General features: G+C 42.5%; 1 protein-coding gene across 5 annotated transcripts in view; it reads right to left on the bottom strand.

Annotated features, from left to right (window-relative positions):
• Positions 1-20019, bottom strand: part of Car10 (carbonic anhydrase 10) — a 504947-nt gene that overhangs the window by 97569 nt on the left and 387359 nt on the right. For all 5 annotated transcript variants that reach the window (XM_030246368.1, XM_030246367.1, NM_001361707.1 and 2 more), the window contains one exon: positions 13506-13691. In XM_030246368.1, coding sequence (XP_030102228.1) covers positions 13506-13691 — 186 coding nt within the window. The remainder of the gene's footprint in view (positions 1-13505; positions 13692-20019) is intronic.

Raw genomic sequence — 20019 nt, 5'->3', positions numbered from 1 at the left:
TGTGTATATTTATATCATACTTTCTTTATCCATCCCTCTGTTGTTGAGCATTAAGATTGGTTCTAGAACTCTGCTCTTGTGAACAGTGTTTGCAATAAATGTGATAATGCAAGTGTCTCTGCAATCTGTTGACTTGGAGTCCTTGGCATTCAGTGAAAAAAAAAAAACCAAGTAACAAAGGCTGGTGAGTGCATGGGTGAGGGAAATCCTTATACACCACTGGAGGAATGGACACAGATGTGGTCACTATGGAAGATAGTACACAGGTTTCTCAAAGCAGGGTCCTTCTGTGAGTGAATGCAGGAGCTGTTACCATTAGTCTAGATCCACCTGTTGCCAGGGGAACCAGGTCAGGTGACTGATTATCCTATTTCAACAGCTGGACTTGGAGAGGCAGGGACATAGCCTCTTCATTGCTGCCATTTGCAAGAACAGCTTAATAACAGAGGGATAGATAAAGAAAGTATGATATAAATATACACCTTCTGGGGACTTGGAAGGGCGCCCCCTGGTGTCTGGAATAGGGAGATACTTCCTCAACTGCCCTCCAACTCTGAAGTCTTCCCAGCACTCAGTCCTAAGTACGTTAGTCCAGTTGTGCTGTTGTAATGGAATAACTGAAGCTGACTAATTAACATAAAACTTCCTTTGGCAGTTTTGGAGGATAGGAAATCTAAGAATGAGGTTCTAGTGAATTTTGTTGTTGGATAAGGAATATATTTTCCAGAGATGGGACAGGTGCTGTATTTTCTCATGGTAGAAGGTAGAGGGTCAGCCTGGTCATTTTTTTCCCCACAGTTTCTCATTTATAAGGCTGGTACTCATGTTCATGAGGGAGGAGCCTTCATGGCTTCACCATGGTACAATTCCACAGGAAGTATCTGAACTCTATAAACCACCACAGTGGGTATTAGGAAAAGTCCCAGTCCTGATGAGGACACATGCCCCAGCAGGAGATGGCACCTTTTGCAAAGATGCTGGGATTTCTTCCCCCAGGCAGCCCTACTACTGGCAGCATTGATGACAGCTCAAGGAAACTGTCAAGCAGCAAAGTGCCCTGCGTGTTGAAGCCACTCACAATGGCTGATGTAATTTCTGATGCTCACTTCCTGCCTGGATGCCACTCTGGAGTTTTGTTAGATGGGGCGAAGGGCTGGGGGAAGCCTGAGGAAGCCTGTCTCTGCTAACGAAAGCTGCTGTTTGGAGCAGCTGCTGAAGGCAAGACCTTGCCTGGGCAGACCATTTTGAATCTTGATTGTGGTGCAGGCTATACAAGTACTCTCTGTCTGTTAGAATTTAGAGAAGTATTCTCCAAAAGAGAAACAAGTCAACTTGTCTGTCTGTGCTGTGTGATACTTTCTCCTGAGGAATTTGTGAAGAAACATCTGCCCACCCAGACAAATCAAACAAACAACTCCACTGAAGTCTAGCTTGGTAAACCACTAAGTTTAATTGGGGTTACCTATAGGAGTATGGCTAACCACCAACGAGTAAATGCCCCCTATCCCAGCAATCCTTAATGGTGAGTCTATCCCTATAAGGAAGTGGGGTCTTATGTGGTTAGTAGGCTGCCCTTTGAGCCTTCCCTCCTCTCTGTGATGGCCCCTATCTCCCAGGGATAATCACAGTTGCAGAGAGTCTAGAAGGCAACAGCCATTCCATGCCTGGATGACAGCATTCTACAACAGTGTGATAAAATAAAATAAAAAGTTGGAGCATGTCAACGGTATAGTGCTAGCTTAATGAACAGTTAAGTTACCAGTGTTGGGGCTTGGACTATTGACGGTGAGGGGCCACAAGCTCTTCAGAGTGATCTACATGGTTATAGTGGTCTTAGTGAGAGTATTTGTGAGAACACATCACACTGTTCGGTTGAATCACTGAATAGTTTTGTTCATACACTAAATTCATTAAAGCTGGGGCGGGGATACAATCTCCTTATAGTACAGGCATCATTATTTGTTTTGCTTCATTAATGAGGAAACTCATCATTAAGGTACTAGGAAGTTGAATAGCTTGCCCACTGTCATAACTGGCAAGTGATGGATGAACTAAATGCAGGAACTAATAAGCCTACCAGTTGGTACCTCTAAAGTGTTAACAGCTGCTCATGCAAGCAAGTCATAGCTGGGCATCTCGGCCAGGGGAGCACATCAGCCCTTGGAGGCAGGTGCAACGGACAGGAGATGCTTGACCCCTCATAGTGGACCTTACAGAACGAGCATCTGTGCTGCGGTGGCCATTTGGGTCTATACACAATTAGTCATAGTGATTTGCTTTGAAGGCCTGGCACAGGAGTACTGAGTCCTGGTCCAGAGACCTGTGATCCCTGGGGAGTTTCCCCTTCTGGCTGGAAGTGTGATTTAAAACCTCCAGGCTAAGCTCATTTTGCCAACTTGCTCCTGCAGGATTTGGTTTCAAGGCCAACTCCAGAAATTTCTAGCTCAGCAAATACTATTCAAAGCAAGAGAATGTATCCATCCAAACCACCTTTGAAACGGAGGAATAGTTTCCCGTGCTTTGGCAGGAAGCAGTAAACATGTTTATATACAAATTTACAGGTATACAACACCATGCTTATTGTATCTGGGCAAAGAGAGGAAATTACAACTGCACCCCTGTGCATACCTCCCTGGGGTTGCTATCCTGCTCCTCTGTATGGGGAAAGTGCATGAAGGAGCCACAGCCCTCAGCAAGCACCCAGACTGATGTGGGTTGTATTTCACACCTGAGGTGCAGTTTAGAGAGGCAGGCTCCTGTCTCACTTTACCGTGGGGGTGGGGTGGGGTGGCAGTAGCAGGTGTAAACTGTTTTAAAGCAGAACTCAGAGGAACCAAAAGATCACGTCCGGTCTCACAGTAGGACATTTAGTGTTAGAGCAATTAGACTGAACTGAAATCAAGGAGCTATTGATGAGTGAGAGCCAGAGATGTCTTCACTGTATAAGCCTGAGTCAGAGATCAGGGTTCAAATCCTAACTCTTCCCTGTACCCACCAGGGGCAGGGCTGAAAGCAGCTCCTTTCAACTCTCCAAGTTTCTTTTCTTCATGCATAAAATGGTACGGATGAGCACTAATTCTCTCACTTATTGCGTGGATTGGTTATGATTATATTATATCGTACCCAATAACATTGTATATGCTCAGTAACGTACAGCTGCTGGGAGTGGTGACATTAACTCATGTAATTATTCAATAAATCTTATCTGCAAGAAATCTGAGCACTGTTAGAGTGGCCAATAAACGACTCAAACAGTGCTTTCTTTATCACTTAAAGGGCCCCACCACAGGAAGGGCTTCTGTTGTGCTGCCACTGGTGCTCAGTAGATACTCTGAAATCCATACAGGACCATCACCATGATTGATCAAACAAAGGCTAGGGATGGTTTATGCAGCTCTCCCTTTACCAAGACTGTACAGCCACTAAATAACTGAACAGGCTCTTGAAATCGGATACTCTGGGTTAAAATGTCGCCCTGTGTAGTGTGCATGACTGACTCATAGGTCAATGCCCTTTCTCCTCTGCAGGCTATCTCTGCTTCCCTCCAGCCCACTTCCAGCAGAGGTTACCACTTGGGGATTGCCTTAATGAGCAGAGCCAATGAATAATCATGAGCATGATTCTAGCATTGCCGGTTCAGCACTGAGCTAGGGATAGATTTATAGACACTGACTCTGGCTGGTATTTGGGGATGGATAATTACCTTCACTTACGATATCCTACACTGCTTTGCCTCAGTATTTACTGACCAGGATTCTGCCCTTTTCCAACTGATTCTGAACACGGGCATGCCACAGGCAGCTAAGTGGCATAACTCATTTGAGGTGACCATAAATCTAAGGCTTCCACCAGAAATGATGCAAAAAAAAATTAATGGAACATGAAATCAAGTAAATGGAATTGAGTACAGTAATTAGTTCATATTTTAATCCTCAGGTCTGTTTATTATCTGTCAACCGGTGAGCAATTAAGTCAGTGCCGTCGAGATGATTAGCTTTGTTTCAAAAGAGGTTTATCGATATGTCAGAGCAGATGAATCCAGGAGTTTTAAATGGCTTTATTTTGAATTGCAGAGCAGTACATGCACAAGGTGGATAGACAGCATTAGTACCTAGATGGCTTTTATTGACTGTAACAGAGCCATTCTGGAGATAATTGGTGCATGTGGGTGGGAACCCTCAAACTGCGCAGACACTGTTTATAGCTCTAGGTTCTTTTATTTTCCCGAGCATGGCTGTGTGCCTAGTATGTATACATATGTGTTCACATGTGTTTGGCACATATGTGCATGTGTGTGCATGTGAGTGTATCTGCGTGTTTGTCTGTATGTATGCATGGGAGCCTGGAGTTGACATTGGGTGCTGTGCTGGGTGGGTTTAATGTCAACTGGACACAAGATCGAGTCATTTGGAAAGAGGAGATCTCAATGGAGAGGAAAAAAAAAGTCCCACCAGAAATGGGGGCATTTTCTTCACTGATATGGGAGGGTCAAGTTAATGGTAGGCTATGCCACTTCTGGGCTGGTCATTGTGGGTTCTGTAAGAAAGCAGTCTGAGCCATCAGGAGCAAAGCCAGTCAGTAGAGTTCCTCTGTGACCTGTGCTTCAGTTTCTAGATGCAGGTTCCTGCCTTGACTTCCTTTGATGATGGACTGTGATGTGCAAGTGGAAGTGAACCTGTCCCTACTCAAGCTGGTTTTGGTCAGGGCGTTTGTCACAGCAGGAGAAACCCTAAATAAAAGAAATGTCTTCCATGGAACTCTCTGCTTTATTTACTGAGACGGGGCACTTCCTGAGCCCGGACCTCACCAGTTATAGCTAGTCAAGTGAGCCAGGGATTTCTGGCTCTCCCTAGGGATTCCTTGTCTCTGCTTTCCAAGAGCTGGAATTACAGATATCTACTACATCCAACACAGTTTTACAGGCATTGTGGGGATCCAAACTCAGGCCCTCTACTTCGAGGGTGAAGATTTCCTCCAGGGAGCCATCTCTATAGTCCTGTCTCTAATTACTGAACGCAACAGTGTGATTGAGTTTTCCTTCTGAGACCCAGGGAAGCATCACTGGACTGCATTTTCTGAGCTTTCTTTCTATATTTCTTGCAACCAAATCCTGTTTATCCTTGGTTTGACCCTGTTGGTCCTTTTTTTGGGAGGGGTAATTTGGTGACTTCTATATGTATCTTTTGTGGATATTTCTCATTGCTTATGCTTGTGAATAACTGGCCCATGTCTTGTTGTCTTGAGGCTTGTGTCTTGTGTCTATAAAGATGGTATTCTGCTTGCAGATGCAGGAGATATGATTTGGGGGATCTCCTTACTCTCTAGTGGGTGACTCACCTAAATTACCTAAAATGCCTCTTGAACCCCAGGGTTTGGTAGAACTGTAAATTTAGTGTGACACATTAAGCACTGAGCTATCGTGCCAGGAAAGTCAGGATCTACTTCTAATTCTAACACAGAATGTTAGTGACCTTTGGCAGGTCGCTTGCCTTCCCTGGCATTTGGTGACGATTCTGCAGGTGTGTTGGAAGAGATGACCCCACAGGTGCTTCTGGCACAGCCACTACATATGGAGACTGTGAGTCCAATCGATTGTTTCAAATCCAAGTCTGTACCTTAAAGCAGGAGACGTGACTTTTCCTTGAACCTCTTCAGTTTTTCATGAACTGTTGTTGTGGGTCAGAACAACAAGGAGTAACCCATTCAGTTTCTAGCTTTGGAAAAGATTTGGAAATGAGATTTTTCTTTAAGTCTGGCTATTTCACAGCAGTGCTATGAATGTGACTCATCCATTAGGTATACTGTCACTGGCTTCTTTAAAAGATTTGTTAACTTAATTTATGTGTATGTGCCTGAGTGGATTTATGTGCACTACATGTATGCAAGTGCCTGCAGAGGCCAGAAGAGGGTTTCAGGTCTCCTAAAGCTGGAGTTACAGGCAATTGTACTGCCTGATGCTGGAAAAGGAACAGAGTCTCTGCAAGAGCAGCGAGCACGCCTAACTGCCGATCTGTATTTCTAGTTCTCTTTCACTGCTTTCTAAATAAACCAAGACCTCATTCAACACTTGTAAAATGATGACAATGATGGTTGCCATGGTGACGGTCACGTCTGAAGCTGAACCTCAAGCAAATCGCAGTTTTTAAAGTTTCTGTCTTTACATTTTACCTTGCACTTCAGCAACTCCCTCCTTGCTTTTGGGCAACAATATGAAAGGATAGATATTTAAGCCCAAAGGAAGAGGATGGTAGTCATCATGATGTCATCCTAGTGGGACAGACCAGAGCTACCTGTAGGTCAGGATGGAGTGAGTGGGATAGTGGCACAAATCTCCATTTGTGAGCATCTGCAGTGGACGAACCAGGAAGTTGCTCAATGAACTGAGCTTTCCTTCCCCAGACATAAATGTAAAAATGCCCCAAGAAAAGCCCCATGGCTCGGGCACCACCCTCTTGAAGTTGTGTTTATTCTGTGCATGGTCAGCATCGGGATCTCAATTCCTGTTTGCCAGGCTTCTCAAAGGCCACCCTGCCCAGTCCGGGTAAGCTTGCTACCTGGAACTCCAGACTTTGGCCTCTAGCACTGTCAAAGACAAGCTCCCTGTCTTGATCTGGGGAGCGATTCCACAGCTGAGATGAAGAATGGAAATGAATTATTTTAACACACTTGCTCTCAGCCATTCCATTGTTCTTCCCTGGTGCCCTGAAGAATTCACTTACCTTGAATTTGTGAATAATTTAACATATAAATTCAAAAATCTCTGTTAATATTGACATTAACTTCATTAGGGTTGACATTATGACTATAGAATTTTGATTATGACATAGTGGGCATAATTTAGGCACTTTGAAAGCTCTAGTCTATATTATCTTCATTTACTCCTTCCATTTCTTTGTTCAGCAGCATTTACCCACAGCTCCTTGTGTGCACAGGGAGATATTTTTAAGGAGTATAACCCACTCTGGGACTGCCAAGAATTAACAGTCTAATCAGAAGACAGGTTATTCTGCTAGATCACAGACTCCTTAAAGAAAGCCCCCACTCACAAACTCTGGCTTTGCAGTTTTTAAATTTCCCTACTGAGCTAGAGCTGGAGATAGGCAAATAGCCATTTGTGTGGAGAGAAACCTAGGCCCACCCTAAGCATTGTCATGATATCAGAAGTTCCAAGTTAAATCCAACCTTGACATTCTTGTTTGGATGACCTTGGACCTTCATCACCCCAGGTGAGAAGAACAAACTCATGGAACTGATGTTTGCCCATTAAAAGAGAATTCTGTCAGTGTGCTTTCAGAGAGACTTTCAATAAAAGCCAATGACCACACAGAGTCAATGATAGGAGGACCCATAGGATCTCCATCAGCCCCAGCACTCAAGTCCAAGCCCACAGTTTCTGCTATTGTGTAAATGCTCATAGCTCTCTCCCACTCGGAGCTACTGTGCTCACCTAGAAGGTTCTTCCCTTGGACAATCTCCCTGTCAACCTAACAAATACTGTTCTCTCAGTGAGACCCAGGCTGGCCACCCTGCTTAGACTTGTATCTCATGTCTTCATGCTTGACTCTCCATCTCCTCTCTCTGCTGTGTAAGTCCTCGTAGCCTTTGTTTTATATTCTGATGCTACAAATGGGCTCAGATGGGCTCATTTAGTCTTCTCATTGTTTCTCATCTGCCTCCCCCCACTGGATGGAAAACAGCTGACAGATAGGGATCCGTAGCTGTCTTATTCACTGTTGTTTGTGATAGATAGTCACTATCTGTTCTTTGGATGATATAAATGGGAGTTACTTTCAAAACAGGTAGACAGTGGCCACGTATTTTCAACGACATCCCGTAGCCATTTGTGAGTCAAGTCTGTGCCTTGTCCCTCTAATGGATCTGAAATCCCTTCAGGGTAGCACTGTTTAATCCTTCTATATCTTCCTATATATAAAGGGTAGATACAAATTGGTACTTTATAAATCCATTTTTAAAAATATCATAAAGCATATTCTTCTAGAGAAATTCCTTAGTAGCAATTACTAATAATTCTACCTTTTCCCCACATCCTGATTTCTAAGGACATTTGAAGCAACTTTTATCAATTAATTAATTAGTATTCTATGCTTGGGGGTGTTCGTCTTGCACTCATGTGTGTGTACCATGTACATGCCTGATGCCCGTGGAGGCCATAAGAGGGCACCATATTGCCTGGAATTGGAATTCTGAACAAACATGAGGGTGCTAAGAATCAAACCTGGATCCTCTGCAAGAACAGCCAGTGCCCTTAACTACTGGGCCATCTTTCCAGTTCCTCCAGCTTCAATTTAAATGCTTTTGTGTATTTCTTGTATAGTTAACACAACTCAGAATTGACAGTTAATTGAGTTGTTCATCCAGCGACTGACTCAGTTCACAAACATGACTTACTGTAGATTGGACATTGCATTCGGTATATGGTGTCTAGGGAAGAATAGCTCTTTGCTTCCCGGGGTCCCGGTTGGTTCTCAGTTGTTGCTCCTTAGCTCTTCCCACATTCTAGCGCATGCCAGAACTTGGTTTTAGCTGCTTATGCCTCCCAGTTTGTGTTGTTTATGTGAAGCAGTCTCTCAAGATTGCAGATAATTGGTTCCTTGAAGAGAGAGAGCCTGAATTGTTTGTTTCTCTTACTGATCACGAGGTAGTCTCTTTTCTGATTCAGAGACACAAAACATAAACCATCCTATATTTCACATATGGTTTTTAGTCTCCCCCTTTAACGAAAGCTATAATCTTCATCACCATAGCAACACCTATGGACTTTCTCCTCCCTGTCTTTGGAGCAGAACTGGAGACTCCAGAGGCTTCCGAGGCTGAGATCCAGGGAGGTCAATGCTGCTGCTTCACCTTCAGAGGGAGCGGCAAGCATGACAGTCTGAAGGGCTGCTTGTCATTCTTTCTTATTAGGATCCAAGATAGCTACTTCATAATTTTCTCTTGGAATAAACCTTAATTAAATATATCCACATGACTAGTGTGTACAACCATGTAGTATATATATATATATATATATATATATATATATATATATATATATGCATGCACACACACATGTGTACTCAACATATGTTTTCCTCAATAACCTGTGGTATTTCTGGGTAGAAATTGGGTTCCGTGTGCTCGGAATCCAGCACACAAAAGGATCACAATAGCCACAGAGAGGGGGAGAAAATGAATCAGAGATTGGGCCAACGATGCCCTGTGAAGTGGCTTGTGCAGTTTCCAGGGTACTACATTATCCCTTTATGGGAATGAAGAACTCAAAGGAGGTTTTGAAGATGAAATTGTCCGATTTCTCCCAAATAAGAGATATTTTTTCTTGTCTAGTCTTACTATTGGAATTTGATGCACAAACATGATTCTTTCCTCGCATTATCTTCTGTTTCATCCTACAAATAACCCACTTTATACTAGATATTAATCTAAGCACTTAAAATGATTAGCATGCTAAGGAGCTTGATTATTAAAAACAGTTAATCCCTACCTTTTAAAAAATTGAGACATTTGAAGCCCTGAATACACTCATTTATCACCAACCTCCAATAAGGCATCCAGGAATTCTTCATGTAGGACATGAATAATTTTTACAAAAAAAATGCAGTTGCTAATGGTGTCTTACATCCACACAGTTTTATAAAACAAAGCAAATGATTATCATCAATTATAATAACCTCACTAGACAAGGCTAGGCTTAGCACATAGCTTTTCAGACAGCGGCCACTGCAGTCTGCCAAGGAAAATGCCTGGTATTAATTGACTCATCATGATCAGCAGTGATAGATGGGGTAGAGGGCAATGTATTACTCACTGTCAACAAAATAAACACATGATTTGTTGCAAGAAGCGTCTACTTGGGTCCTCTCAAAGGACAGAGAGACCAAGGGAGGCTTTGAAGGCAGTACAAAAGAAATAGGAAGAGTTCAACTATGGCGTGATAAATATTTGCTTTTCCTGAGGCTAACTGGAATTTAACGGGAAGGAGTTTCTGGGAGAAAGTTGAGGACTGTGTAGAGTTTAGTAATTAGAAGGTACATTAAAGCTAATAGTTCACCCATTGCTTAAGAAGTGTTGTGGGCTTAATAAATCTAGCAATGGGAGTTCACCATTTTCAGAAGCAAACTCATTTCATTGATAGATAGCTCCCATTGTTAGAACATGTATTCAGTGGAATGTCTACTGTCTGCTGCTTCCACGATTGGCCTTAGGTCTTTTCCTTCATGTAACATAGGTGTTTAATTCTTCCCGTACACTAGGGCAGCTTCAATGTCTTTAAAGCCAACTGTGTGCACAGCAGTCTTCATATGAGATTATTTTGGAGCCTTCAAAATGCTGGTTTCTGGCACTATATGCTAGTAAGCTTATAGATCATGCAAATTGAGGGATGTGGAAAGAAATATACTGATATTAGTGTGATATGCCCAGGTTGAGATATGGCTATACTTATGTGAAGGTGATGCTCAGGCCTAACGTGCAGGAAGGTGTGTGTGTATGAGTATGAGTGTGAGTGTGTGTGTGTGTGTGTGGCGTATGTGTGTGTGCTTAGAAAGCTGTAGCCCAAGTCTCATTAACCCACATTGTATCCCAGCTTGCTAATTTCAAGACAGTTACTATTAGAAAAGTGGGACTTCTCAGGCACTGTAACTGGCATGGTGGTTGCTACCCAGTATGCCCTGGGAAGATTCACAATTGTGCACACCCAGAGCACACTGACCAAGATGTAGGTTCATCTGGTCTAGGAAAGAACCCAGCATCGATTTTGACAGTACCTTCCACTCTTGTTACTTCTTATTTACTGCTCTGTTTAAATGTAATTGTTAATGCACATTCAAGAACATAATCAGATTCTCCTGGGAATCAATCTTTCTTTCTTCCTTCCTTCCTTCCTTCCTTCCTTCCTTCCTTCCTTCCTTCCTTCCTTTCTTTCTTTCTTTCTTTCTTTCTTTCTTTCTTTCTTTCTTTCTTTCTTTCTCTCTCTCTCTTTCTCGTTCTTTCTCTCTCCTTCCTTCCTTCCTTCCTTCCTTCCTTCCTTCCTTCCTTCCTTCCTTTCTTTCTTTCTTTCTTTCTTTCTTTCTTTCTTTCTTTCTTTCTTTCTTTCTTTCTTCATTTATTTTCTGAGATAGGGTATTGCTGTGTAGCTCAGGCTAACTTCAAGCTTCTGACCATCCTGCTCCTGCCTCCCTAGTGATGGTACTCCAGACATCCATTCCCATGTCTGTCTCTCTGGGAACTTTTAAACATAGATTATTTGAAGCACCTAGTCCCTGTGGTCTGTAATAGGTCTTGGAAAATTAATATGCTGAGATTAAATCATTATGTATCCATTAAGGCTTTGAGATGTATTCAAATGATAAGTTGTTAATGTACATGTTACAAATCACCCTACTTAAACATTGGAGTAACTGAAGCAATGGTGTAAAGATTTTAGCCTAATAGCCATCTGTTTTTTTTTTTTACCCACTCGTTTAAATAATGTTTCTACTTAGAAACAGTGCTGTGGCAAGCACTGCAATGTGACAGTGCAGAGGGAGAAAAACACAAAAATAGCGACAGTGAGCAAGAGAATCAACTGATAAAGTCACAGCAAATCTTAAAATAACGCATACTATCGTAAGGAAGAGTTTATCTTTAAAGATGCGCTACATGAGACTGACCTCCCTCAGTGTCTCTGAATTGTTAGGTTTTGCCCTACTTTGGTTATATTTCCTGCCATGTTCTAGTTCAGGAGAGTGTTCTTTGACTTGGTTCCTTTTTAGCAGGCATCCTTAATCAATCCTTACACATCTCCTCCTACAGAGAGAATATCATACTGCAGCTGAAGCCTGTTGTCTAGGCAGCCATTATTAATAGATGACAGATCTACGAGCACTGTCTCAAGAACACAGTGCCCTGACATGTCTGGAGGCCCTTTGCTCGTCCCATCCCTCATTCCCTGCTTTATCCTTTCTTTTAAGTCTATCAACGGAGAACTCCTTACATCTAGGATCCCACTAAAACTTTAAAATATCTTTGAGAGGTGTCTAAATTGTGCCTTAGAAGGATCAAGTGATGTCCCAAGATTACACGGTGTGTATCAAAGCAGGGGCTACAAATTAAGATCCTTTGACTCCAAAGCTGATGTGTTAAAATTACTCTTCATAGCTTCTCTCCGCAGCTCAGTTCAAAGGGTACCTTCTGCGTGAAGCATCTCATGACCCCTTCAAGTAAAATGTGCCCTGTCTTTTTTTTTTTTTTTTTTTTTTTTGAGGCTGCCAGGGCCTTTGTACATCTCTATTTCAGCATGCCATTATACTTCAATGATTTGAATATAGTTCCTTTTGAACTTCTCTGGGGCAAGAACTCTTTTCTTCCTTTTTCATTTTTAAATCCTTGTATTCCTAGTAATGAGTTGAGTCCCTAAGCTGACTCACAGTCAATGTATTTTGGATGCACATAAAAATCTAAGAGATTTCTTAAACTTGTGGCCTATTTGATGGCACATGACCTTACTGCATAAAAAAAAAAAATTCTAGGTTTAGCCATGACCTTAAGTAGCAAAATAAACAGACCATATATATTCTACACTTTTGAAATTTTCAAGTCCTTTTGACATCAGTTATTGAGGACTCTTACTAGGAGTTGCTGGTTACTTAATATATGAGGACCCTGCTCGCTCCTTAAGTTATAATTGTCCATGCATATAAAGAGTGAACTAGGTCAAGTGTCACCTCACAGATGAAATCTGGTTAAACCTTATCTCTTATCTCATCTGAAATGGTGGTTAGCTGCATTGTTTTGATTTAATTTTTTGGTCTGGGCTGATGGTGGCCCATGCTCACACTCATCATCAATGGTGTGACACAGTGGAATTTCCCATTCTGTAGACAGTCAGGCAAACTCTTCAGTTCCTTGACATTGATTTCACAGTACATTATATATTTAGGCAGATAAGACCCACTTTACCAGAAGGGAAGCTAAGCTGTCATATGGGATGCAAGACAAGGTGATTCTCAGAGAGCTAGAAGAAAAGAGGTACAGAAAAGATGAGGTTGGTTTATGCTCTAGGAGAGTGATTTCTCAACCTGTGGAACATGACCTCCAGGGATCAAATACCAGATATCCTGCATATCATATATTTACATTACAATTCATAATACTAGCAAAATTACAGTTATAAAGTAGCAACAAAATAATTTTATTATTCGGGGTCACCACAACATGAGGAATTGTATTAAAGGGTCACAGCATTGGAAAGGTTGGGGACCACTGCTCTAGGACATGCCAGGGTATGAGTCCCAAGACACCTATGCTAGTGTTTCAGAAGGAAATATTGTTTCACTGTAGCCTCTTCTGGGAAACCAAAAACCATAGCAAAAGGCACACAAAGAAAGGAGGCACAGATTTTCTTTCTCAGGTTCAAGGGAGCCTTCCCATCTGTTATTTCACTGTTATGTAGGCGTGGAATCCTACAAGTTGGCCCTATGCCTTAGCACTTTGGCAGGTGCACATACCTCCCCGGAGAAGGCCTGTCCATTGAGGAGGTGCTCAGACCCTTGGCTGTCCTCACTCCCAAAGTGTAGCCGGATTTCTTCCAGGCGGTGACTGTATGTCATGGGCCCTCCTGAAATATTGACCAAGTGCTCTTTGTCCAGGCGGAGGGAGACATGCCTTCCAGTGTTGTACATGGTCCCACTGACCTACAAGGCAACGGGAAACAGGTTAGACAAGCGCTTCTATTTCTTCCCACACCGAGAAAGGAGTATGGCTGACCCATTTACATCTTCTGCTGATGACACACCAGGCTAAATCTGTGTGCAGAAGGACGTTTTCCTTCCATGCCTGCCTTCTAAGGTACTTCTGATGAGTCATAAGTCACATATATCATTCAGGAACTCGAAGGGAGGGACTCAAGAGATTTTTTTTACCAGCCGTGACAACTATTTTGTAGATTGCACCTTATAAAATTTAGCTTGTCTTTCTCATCATAGTTTTTTAGAAGGCAGAGATGGTATAAAAGCTAAAAAGCACCATCTCAGGTGTAAGAAACCAGAGAATGCCATGAGGGGAGTTTAAGGGAACCACATGAGAGATGAGAGAGCCCCTGTAGGTGACCAGGGGTAAACCCCAGTGGGAGACTGCTGAACTGTCAAGTCCCAGGCACTCAGTCCAGAAAGGTTTTGGTTAGGTCCCTCTCCAGTCTCAGTGGCAGATATCATGCAGAGAGTTCAGGTCATCACTCAGAGAACATAGCCTCAGGGCTAATCTGAAGGGAGTCACATGGGACCCCACATCTCACATTCAGAATATTTCTCACTCAGTCCCATCTCACTTTAGTTCCGCCCACTACCAAGCCTTCTGTTTCTTCTTTTCCCTTCTTTTTATTTTTCTCTTTGGACTCCATGCTCAGCTTCATTTCCTTGTTCTCCACTGCTTGGCAAGTTCAGAGCTCTGCACCTTCAGTGGACATCTGTCACAAGTTCAGACAGCCTTGTTATCATTGAGATCCCCCACATTTCAAGAAACCCATTCATCAGAGTTATCTAATGTGTCCAAAGAAAAGCATTGCATATTTGAACAATACTTCCACCAAAGCCCATATCCCATGATCATCTGCATTTCTTCCAGTGTTTCAAAAACACACGGATGCAAAGCAAAGTTGGTATATGTTATATATTCCCCCAGCTGCTTGCGCATTGGGAGCTTATATAAGCAAGGATGAGTTCTGTGAAGACAAAGACCATGCAATCTCCTTGTGGGATCCCAAGCTCCTAGCACAGCCAGTAATAAGTGACCCTTTCTGAACATGAATGAATAGATTGCTAATGAATGGAGTCTTTGATGTCAAAACATTCCCAATTCACTTCTTGTCAGCGATGTAACTTTGGAAGACTTATTTACTGTCATAAAGTGGAAGTTCCGTAAATATACAATAGACATAACATAAATTCCCTCCTGGGAACAAGAGTTGGGAAACACAACAAAACTATAAGCCATCTTCAAAACAGTCAAGTGACAGACCTCACTCCTACTTAGTCGTCACTTTAGATATATCCCATTTATATGAGGTTTCAAAAGCAGAATAAATTGTAGAGGCAGCAAATAGACTAGAGATTGCAGAGGTTAGGGTCAGAAAGAGAACGGAAGTTAGTATTTGGTGGACATAAAGTTTCAACTTTGCAAGACAAAGAGTTCTGCGGGTGGGTGGGGTTGAAGGGTCTGCAGTGACATAAGTCTGTTTAGTATTGCTTAGCTTAAAAATGATCTGGATGTCAAAGTTTAAGTAAATGATATTTATATGGATCAAACATTTTCATTTTCTTCCTTTCTCTCTCTTGGCTCTTGCACAATGTCTCACTGATGCAGAAGGGTTCTCCCCCATCTCCCTTCCACTCATCTTCCCTTTCCAGGACCTGGTAGATGATAATGGTAATGAAACCTCTGCTTTCAGGTGATCTTTCCACTTGCCTCTCTCTTTGGACTTCTATGGACTAGATATGGAGAACAGACAGCTCATCTTAAAGACTAAAAAGCAAAACAGAATCAGGAGACTCAAAACTAAATCACTGTGCCTTTTAGTTCTCTATTTCCCAGATTCCCCTCTAAAACACATTTGAATCTTCATTCATTCATTCATTCATTCATTCATTTTCATCCACACCTCCACTCATTAGCAATCTATTCATTCATGTTCAAAAAGGGTCACTTATTACTGGCTGTGCTAGGAGCTTGGGATCCCACAAGGAGAATGCATGGTCTTTGTCTTCACAGAACTCATCCTTGCTTATATAAGCTCCCAATGCGCAGGCAGCTGAGGGAATATATAACATATACCATTATGTTATTACAATTAGATGCAACATCTCCTTATCTCTAACCTTCCCCTACACAATGAAATAACATTAATTTGTATTAATCATAAAAATATGTGTAGCCAGGGTATGGTTTGTTGCACTTTAATTTAAAAATAAAGGCTTGACAATGTTATGTATGGTAACTGAATCTAACAGTACATCTGCACGGCAGTAATTAGCAGTGCACTGATGTCACTTTATCTGCAATGCTAATTACTGTGTTTCCAATGAATGGCTTTGGTGCACGCACAGCATGCTGGGAGAAGTTTGCTTATGCACACCAGGAAGCAGACATGAGTGGAGAAAGCCAAAGCTCTGGGAGATATCCAGGCTGCTTCTGACTGCCCCACAGCTCTCTTCTTTGTATGAATTCATTGTAACATGAGGCAAGAGGTGGGAGTGTGTGTGTGTGTGTATGTTTGTGTTTTACCCATTTGAAAAATTAAACAAATTCAGAGAGGTTGACAAGGATTCAATGACTTTTCCCAGAATCAACACACAGCTGGCAGGGGACAATTTCACATGAAAGCTTGTTGTGGGATGTTATTTCTTCTGCACTCTATAGATAAGGCCTCATGCAGTTCTTGGGTGTGTGTGTGTAATAATAGGATTGATTTTTAAGAACATGGAATTGGATGCTAGGCTGCTGTTCATCTTAGGATGAAGACTGGAGAAGACCTTGTTTTCCCTACTATAAATATTTATACTGCTTTAAGACTAGTTGGAGTTCTTGTATTAATGGAAGCAGAACATATATACCTATTGAGATGGTATATCAATAACATAGGGCCATATAAAAATAATGTACTCTTGTAAACCAATACCAAATAATCAAACATAAGAAAGAAATTGAAATAAATAAGCAAAAATTCAACATCCTCAAATCCACCATGTTTATTTTATAACATTAGATGCCCTTGTAGAGCAAGTGTAGTTCTGGCACAGTAGTTAATAATCTGCCAGGTTTCTTGTTAGTGTGCTCATCTTCCAGCTCATTCTATGGACATCAGTTTATTAGAGGATGTGAATTTGGTCAGTGCATTTTTAAAGTAAGAGGCAGTTCACTCTTGGAAAGTTGGCTACAGTCTTCCACTAGCAGATGGTGTCTCGGTGTGAATCCTTACTTGGTGTCCACATGGGTGCTAAATTCTCAGCCCAGATTTCCTATTTAAATCCCCACAATCTTGTCCTCAACAAACCAGTACCACTCTTGGTATCATACTTAGGCCTGGGGCATTTGCTTCTCTCTGGGTGGGAAGATGTCAGGCTAAACCATGTGTGGGATGACAGCTTCTCACAGGGAAGGTCTTCTTTTTCTCTCTTCTGGGTCCTTTCATGTCCTGAGACAAAGGACTGTCCTTGGGGAAGCAGGGCCTGACCCCAGTCTCTTGCTCTTCAAACCATGAACTTAATCAATGATCGATTCCTTACAAGTGACTAGGTGGTTACTTAGCTATCACAGTGCTTTGATCAAGGAGCAGCTTGGCGCTGAGAGACCAGGCACTGGCGTGATGTTTAGGATGCTTGAGATTTCCTCTAGCATTAGTTAGGGTTATTCAGAGAAGCAGAAGTGACTTCTATAGAATCAGTCAGTCGGCAGGTGGTATACTAAAGACCAGTAACCTTGATCTCACTGGGGTTGAAGCACATAGACTCAACTAGGCTGGCTGGCTGATACACTTCAGGGATCCTACTGGTTGTATGCCTTCCACACTGGGGTTCTAGGCTTGGGCCACCACCTGAGTTTTCTTTGTGAAGTTCTGGGGATCTGAATGCAGGTCCTCATCTTTGTGTACTAGACACTTTATTGACTGAGCCATCTCCCCAATATGGGATGTATTCATTTTTTAAATGTCTAAATAAAAAGAAGTGAACATGCCAAAGATCCTTTGGACCCCATGCATGTAGGGCTATAGAAAGCTAAGCCTGAGTGAACATTACTCTTAGAGCATCCAAGATATTAGGTAGTTCCTTGTTTGATGTAATACAAGGCTAATGTGAAGTGTTTGTTACATTTCCTCACAAGGGAGCCTACCTGAAGTATCCTGGGGTGAATGAAAGAATATTTCCAGCCCCATAAGTAGACATGCAGTAACACAAATGAAGTCACCAGAATAAACGGGATTCCTACTGTACTTAAGGTAATGTTGGCCACGAGACCTGTGCAGGTGCTGCTTTGCTTTCTGCCTCTGCCTCTGCCTCTGCCTCTGCCTCTGCCTCTGCCTCTGCCTCTGCCTCTGCCTCTGCCTCTGCCTCTGCCTCTGTGTCCCCCGCCCTTATGTTTTTAAGACAGGGTCTTGCTCTATAAAGCAGGTTGGCCTTGAACTCTCAATTTACCTATCCTCATCACTCTAGGGCTGAGATTATATACACATACTGTCACATCATGTTCATCTCTCTTCCCCTGTGTAGATGAAGAAACTAGGCACAACCAGGTTAAATAATTGCCCAAGGGCACAAGGGAAGAAGCAAGGGGACTACGATTCTTATCTTACTATAATTCAAGAGTCAAAAGGCTTCTAGAATCTCAGAAAGCAACTTTTGAAAGCAATGTGTGTGTGTGTGTGTGTGGGGGGGGGAATAACATGACTTCTCAGTGGTCCTGTAGATGTCGGAAACTTACTCCTCAGGATCATTATGTTGACCAACACAGAAAAGGCAAGTATTGTATGCTCTCATTCATGTATGGATACCAAGAAGACTACCTTGTAGAAATACAAAATGGATTGGTGGACACTTGAGTGGGTTTGAGGATAGAAAGAAATTAAGAATGGTTTGAGACAGGGAAGTGTGCTGTAGGAATGGGTGGGGGGAGCACAGGGAGGCTAGGTGAAAGAAGGATTAAGGGATATGACCAGCATATAATGCAGAATGTATGTTATCCTCTAACTTGTGTGCTTGCTACATGCCAAACATGTAGAGATTAAGAAAACAAGTTTATCCATAGTCTTTGTGTTCTTTGTATTCGGTGTCACTGTGAAACAACATGTGGTGGGGAAAAGATCGATGTTGGCTTATGGCTTCAGGGATCCTCAGTCCATTGTGGCAGGGAAGGCATGCTGGTGGTCATGACAGTGGTCACTTGTGACAGAGCATCTGTTCCTGTGATAGCCAACCAGGAAGCTGAGAAAGCAGGATGGAATTAGGGATGAGTGTGGCCTTCGGAAGGCTGACCCCTGTAATCTGTTTCCACTAGTTGGGTCCCTTCTTCTTTTTTTTTTTAATTTTTTATTAGGTATCTTCCTCATTTACATTTCCAATGCTATCCCAAAAGTCCCCCATACCCACCCACCCCCACTCCCCTACGGCCCCACAGCCTTTAAACTGGTGCTTGGGAATGAGCGTTCAGAACAGGAGCTGGGAAGGACACTGCAGACTCAAACCATAATGATCTTTTTATGTGTTTACCTTTCTGTGTGGAGCTGGCACACAGGCTGTGCTTATTGGGCACACAGGACTCCTGCTGGCCTTTGCATTGCTGAGATGTGGCCTTACTCAGCAGATTGTATCCTTGCTGTTGCCATAAAACACACGACTACAATCACACTAGGTGGAGGATATGCAAGACATCCCTGGTGGTGGCAGTGACTGGCACATTCCGGATAGTTTTCTTGATAACAGTACACTTATTATCTCATCTAATGCTTACACTGACCTTGTGAGGGAGGTTGGCTAATCTCTTATCCTTAGATGAAGAGCCTTAAAGGGGCTAAAAGACTATACTTAAAATCTCTCCATGGGGAACCACAAGAGGCAGAATTTTCCTCCAGGATATTCAGTGACTCCAGCTTATTCAGTGACTGAGCAATAAAGAGTTGGTGAAACCGTGTAGTTTATATGTGGCTTCTGGAGTTAGGGATCAACTGATACAAAAAGTGACATTGACACAGATATGACAGAATGTGTTTAATTTGCCCAGGTCTGGGATGGATACCTTTGGGGAGCAGGATTTTAGTCTCCACCTGTTGAGAAGTGAGAGAGGGGTATATATGTCCCGGGTAGGCTTCACAACTGAATGTCTGATCCCATAAGTGGGAAGGCCACTCGGTGCCAAGAAGGGTTAGTGGAGAGTGGCTGACAGCCTGTCATAAATTAGGTGTCTTTTCCTTGCAACTCAGCTTTCTTATTGCGCATCTTTGACTGCTCTGCTGAGGTGTGTAATAGTTCTTTGCAA

Source organism: Mus musculus, chromosome 11, assembly GCF_000001635.26.
Source record: "Mus musculus strain C57BL/6J chromosome 11, GRCm38.p6 C57BL/6J".
In the NCBI taxonomy this organism is placed as follows: Eukaryota; Metazoa; Chordata; class Mammalia; order Rodentia; family Muridae; genus Mus; species Mus musculus.
This window is presented reverse-complemented; position numbering and strand designations above follow the sequence as displayed.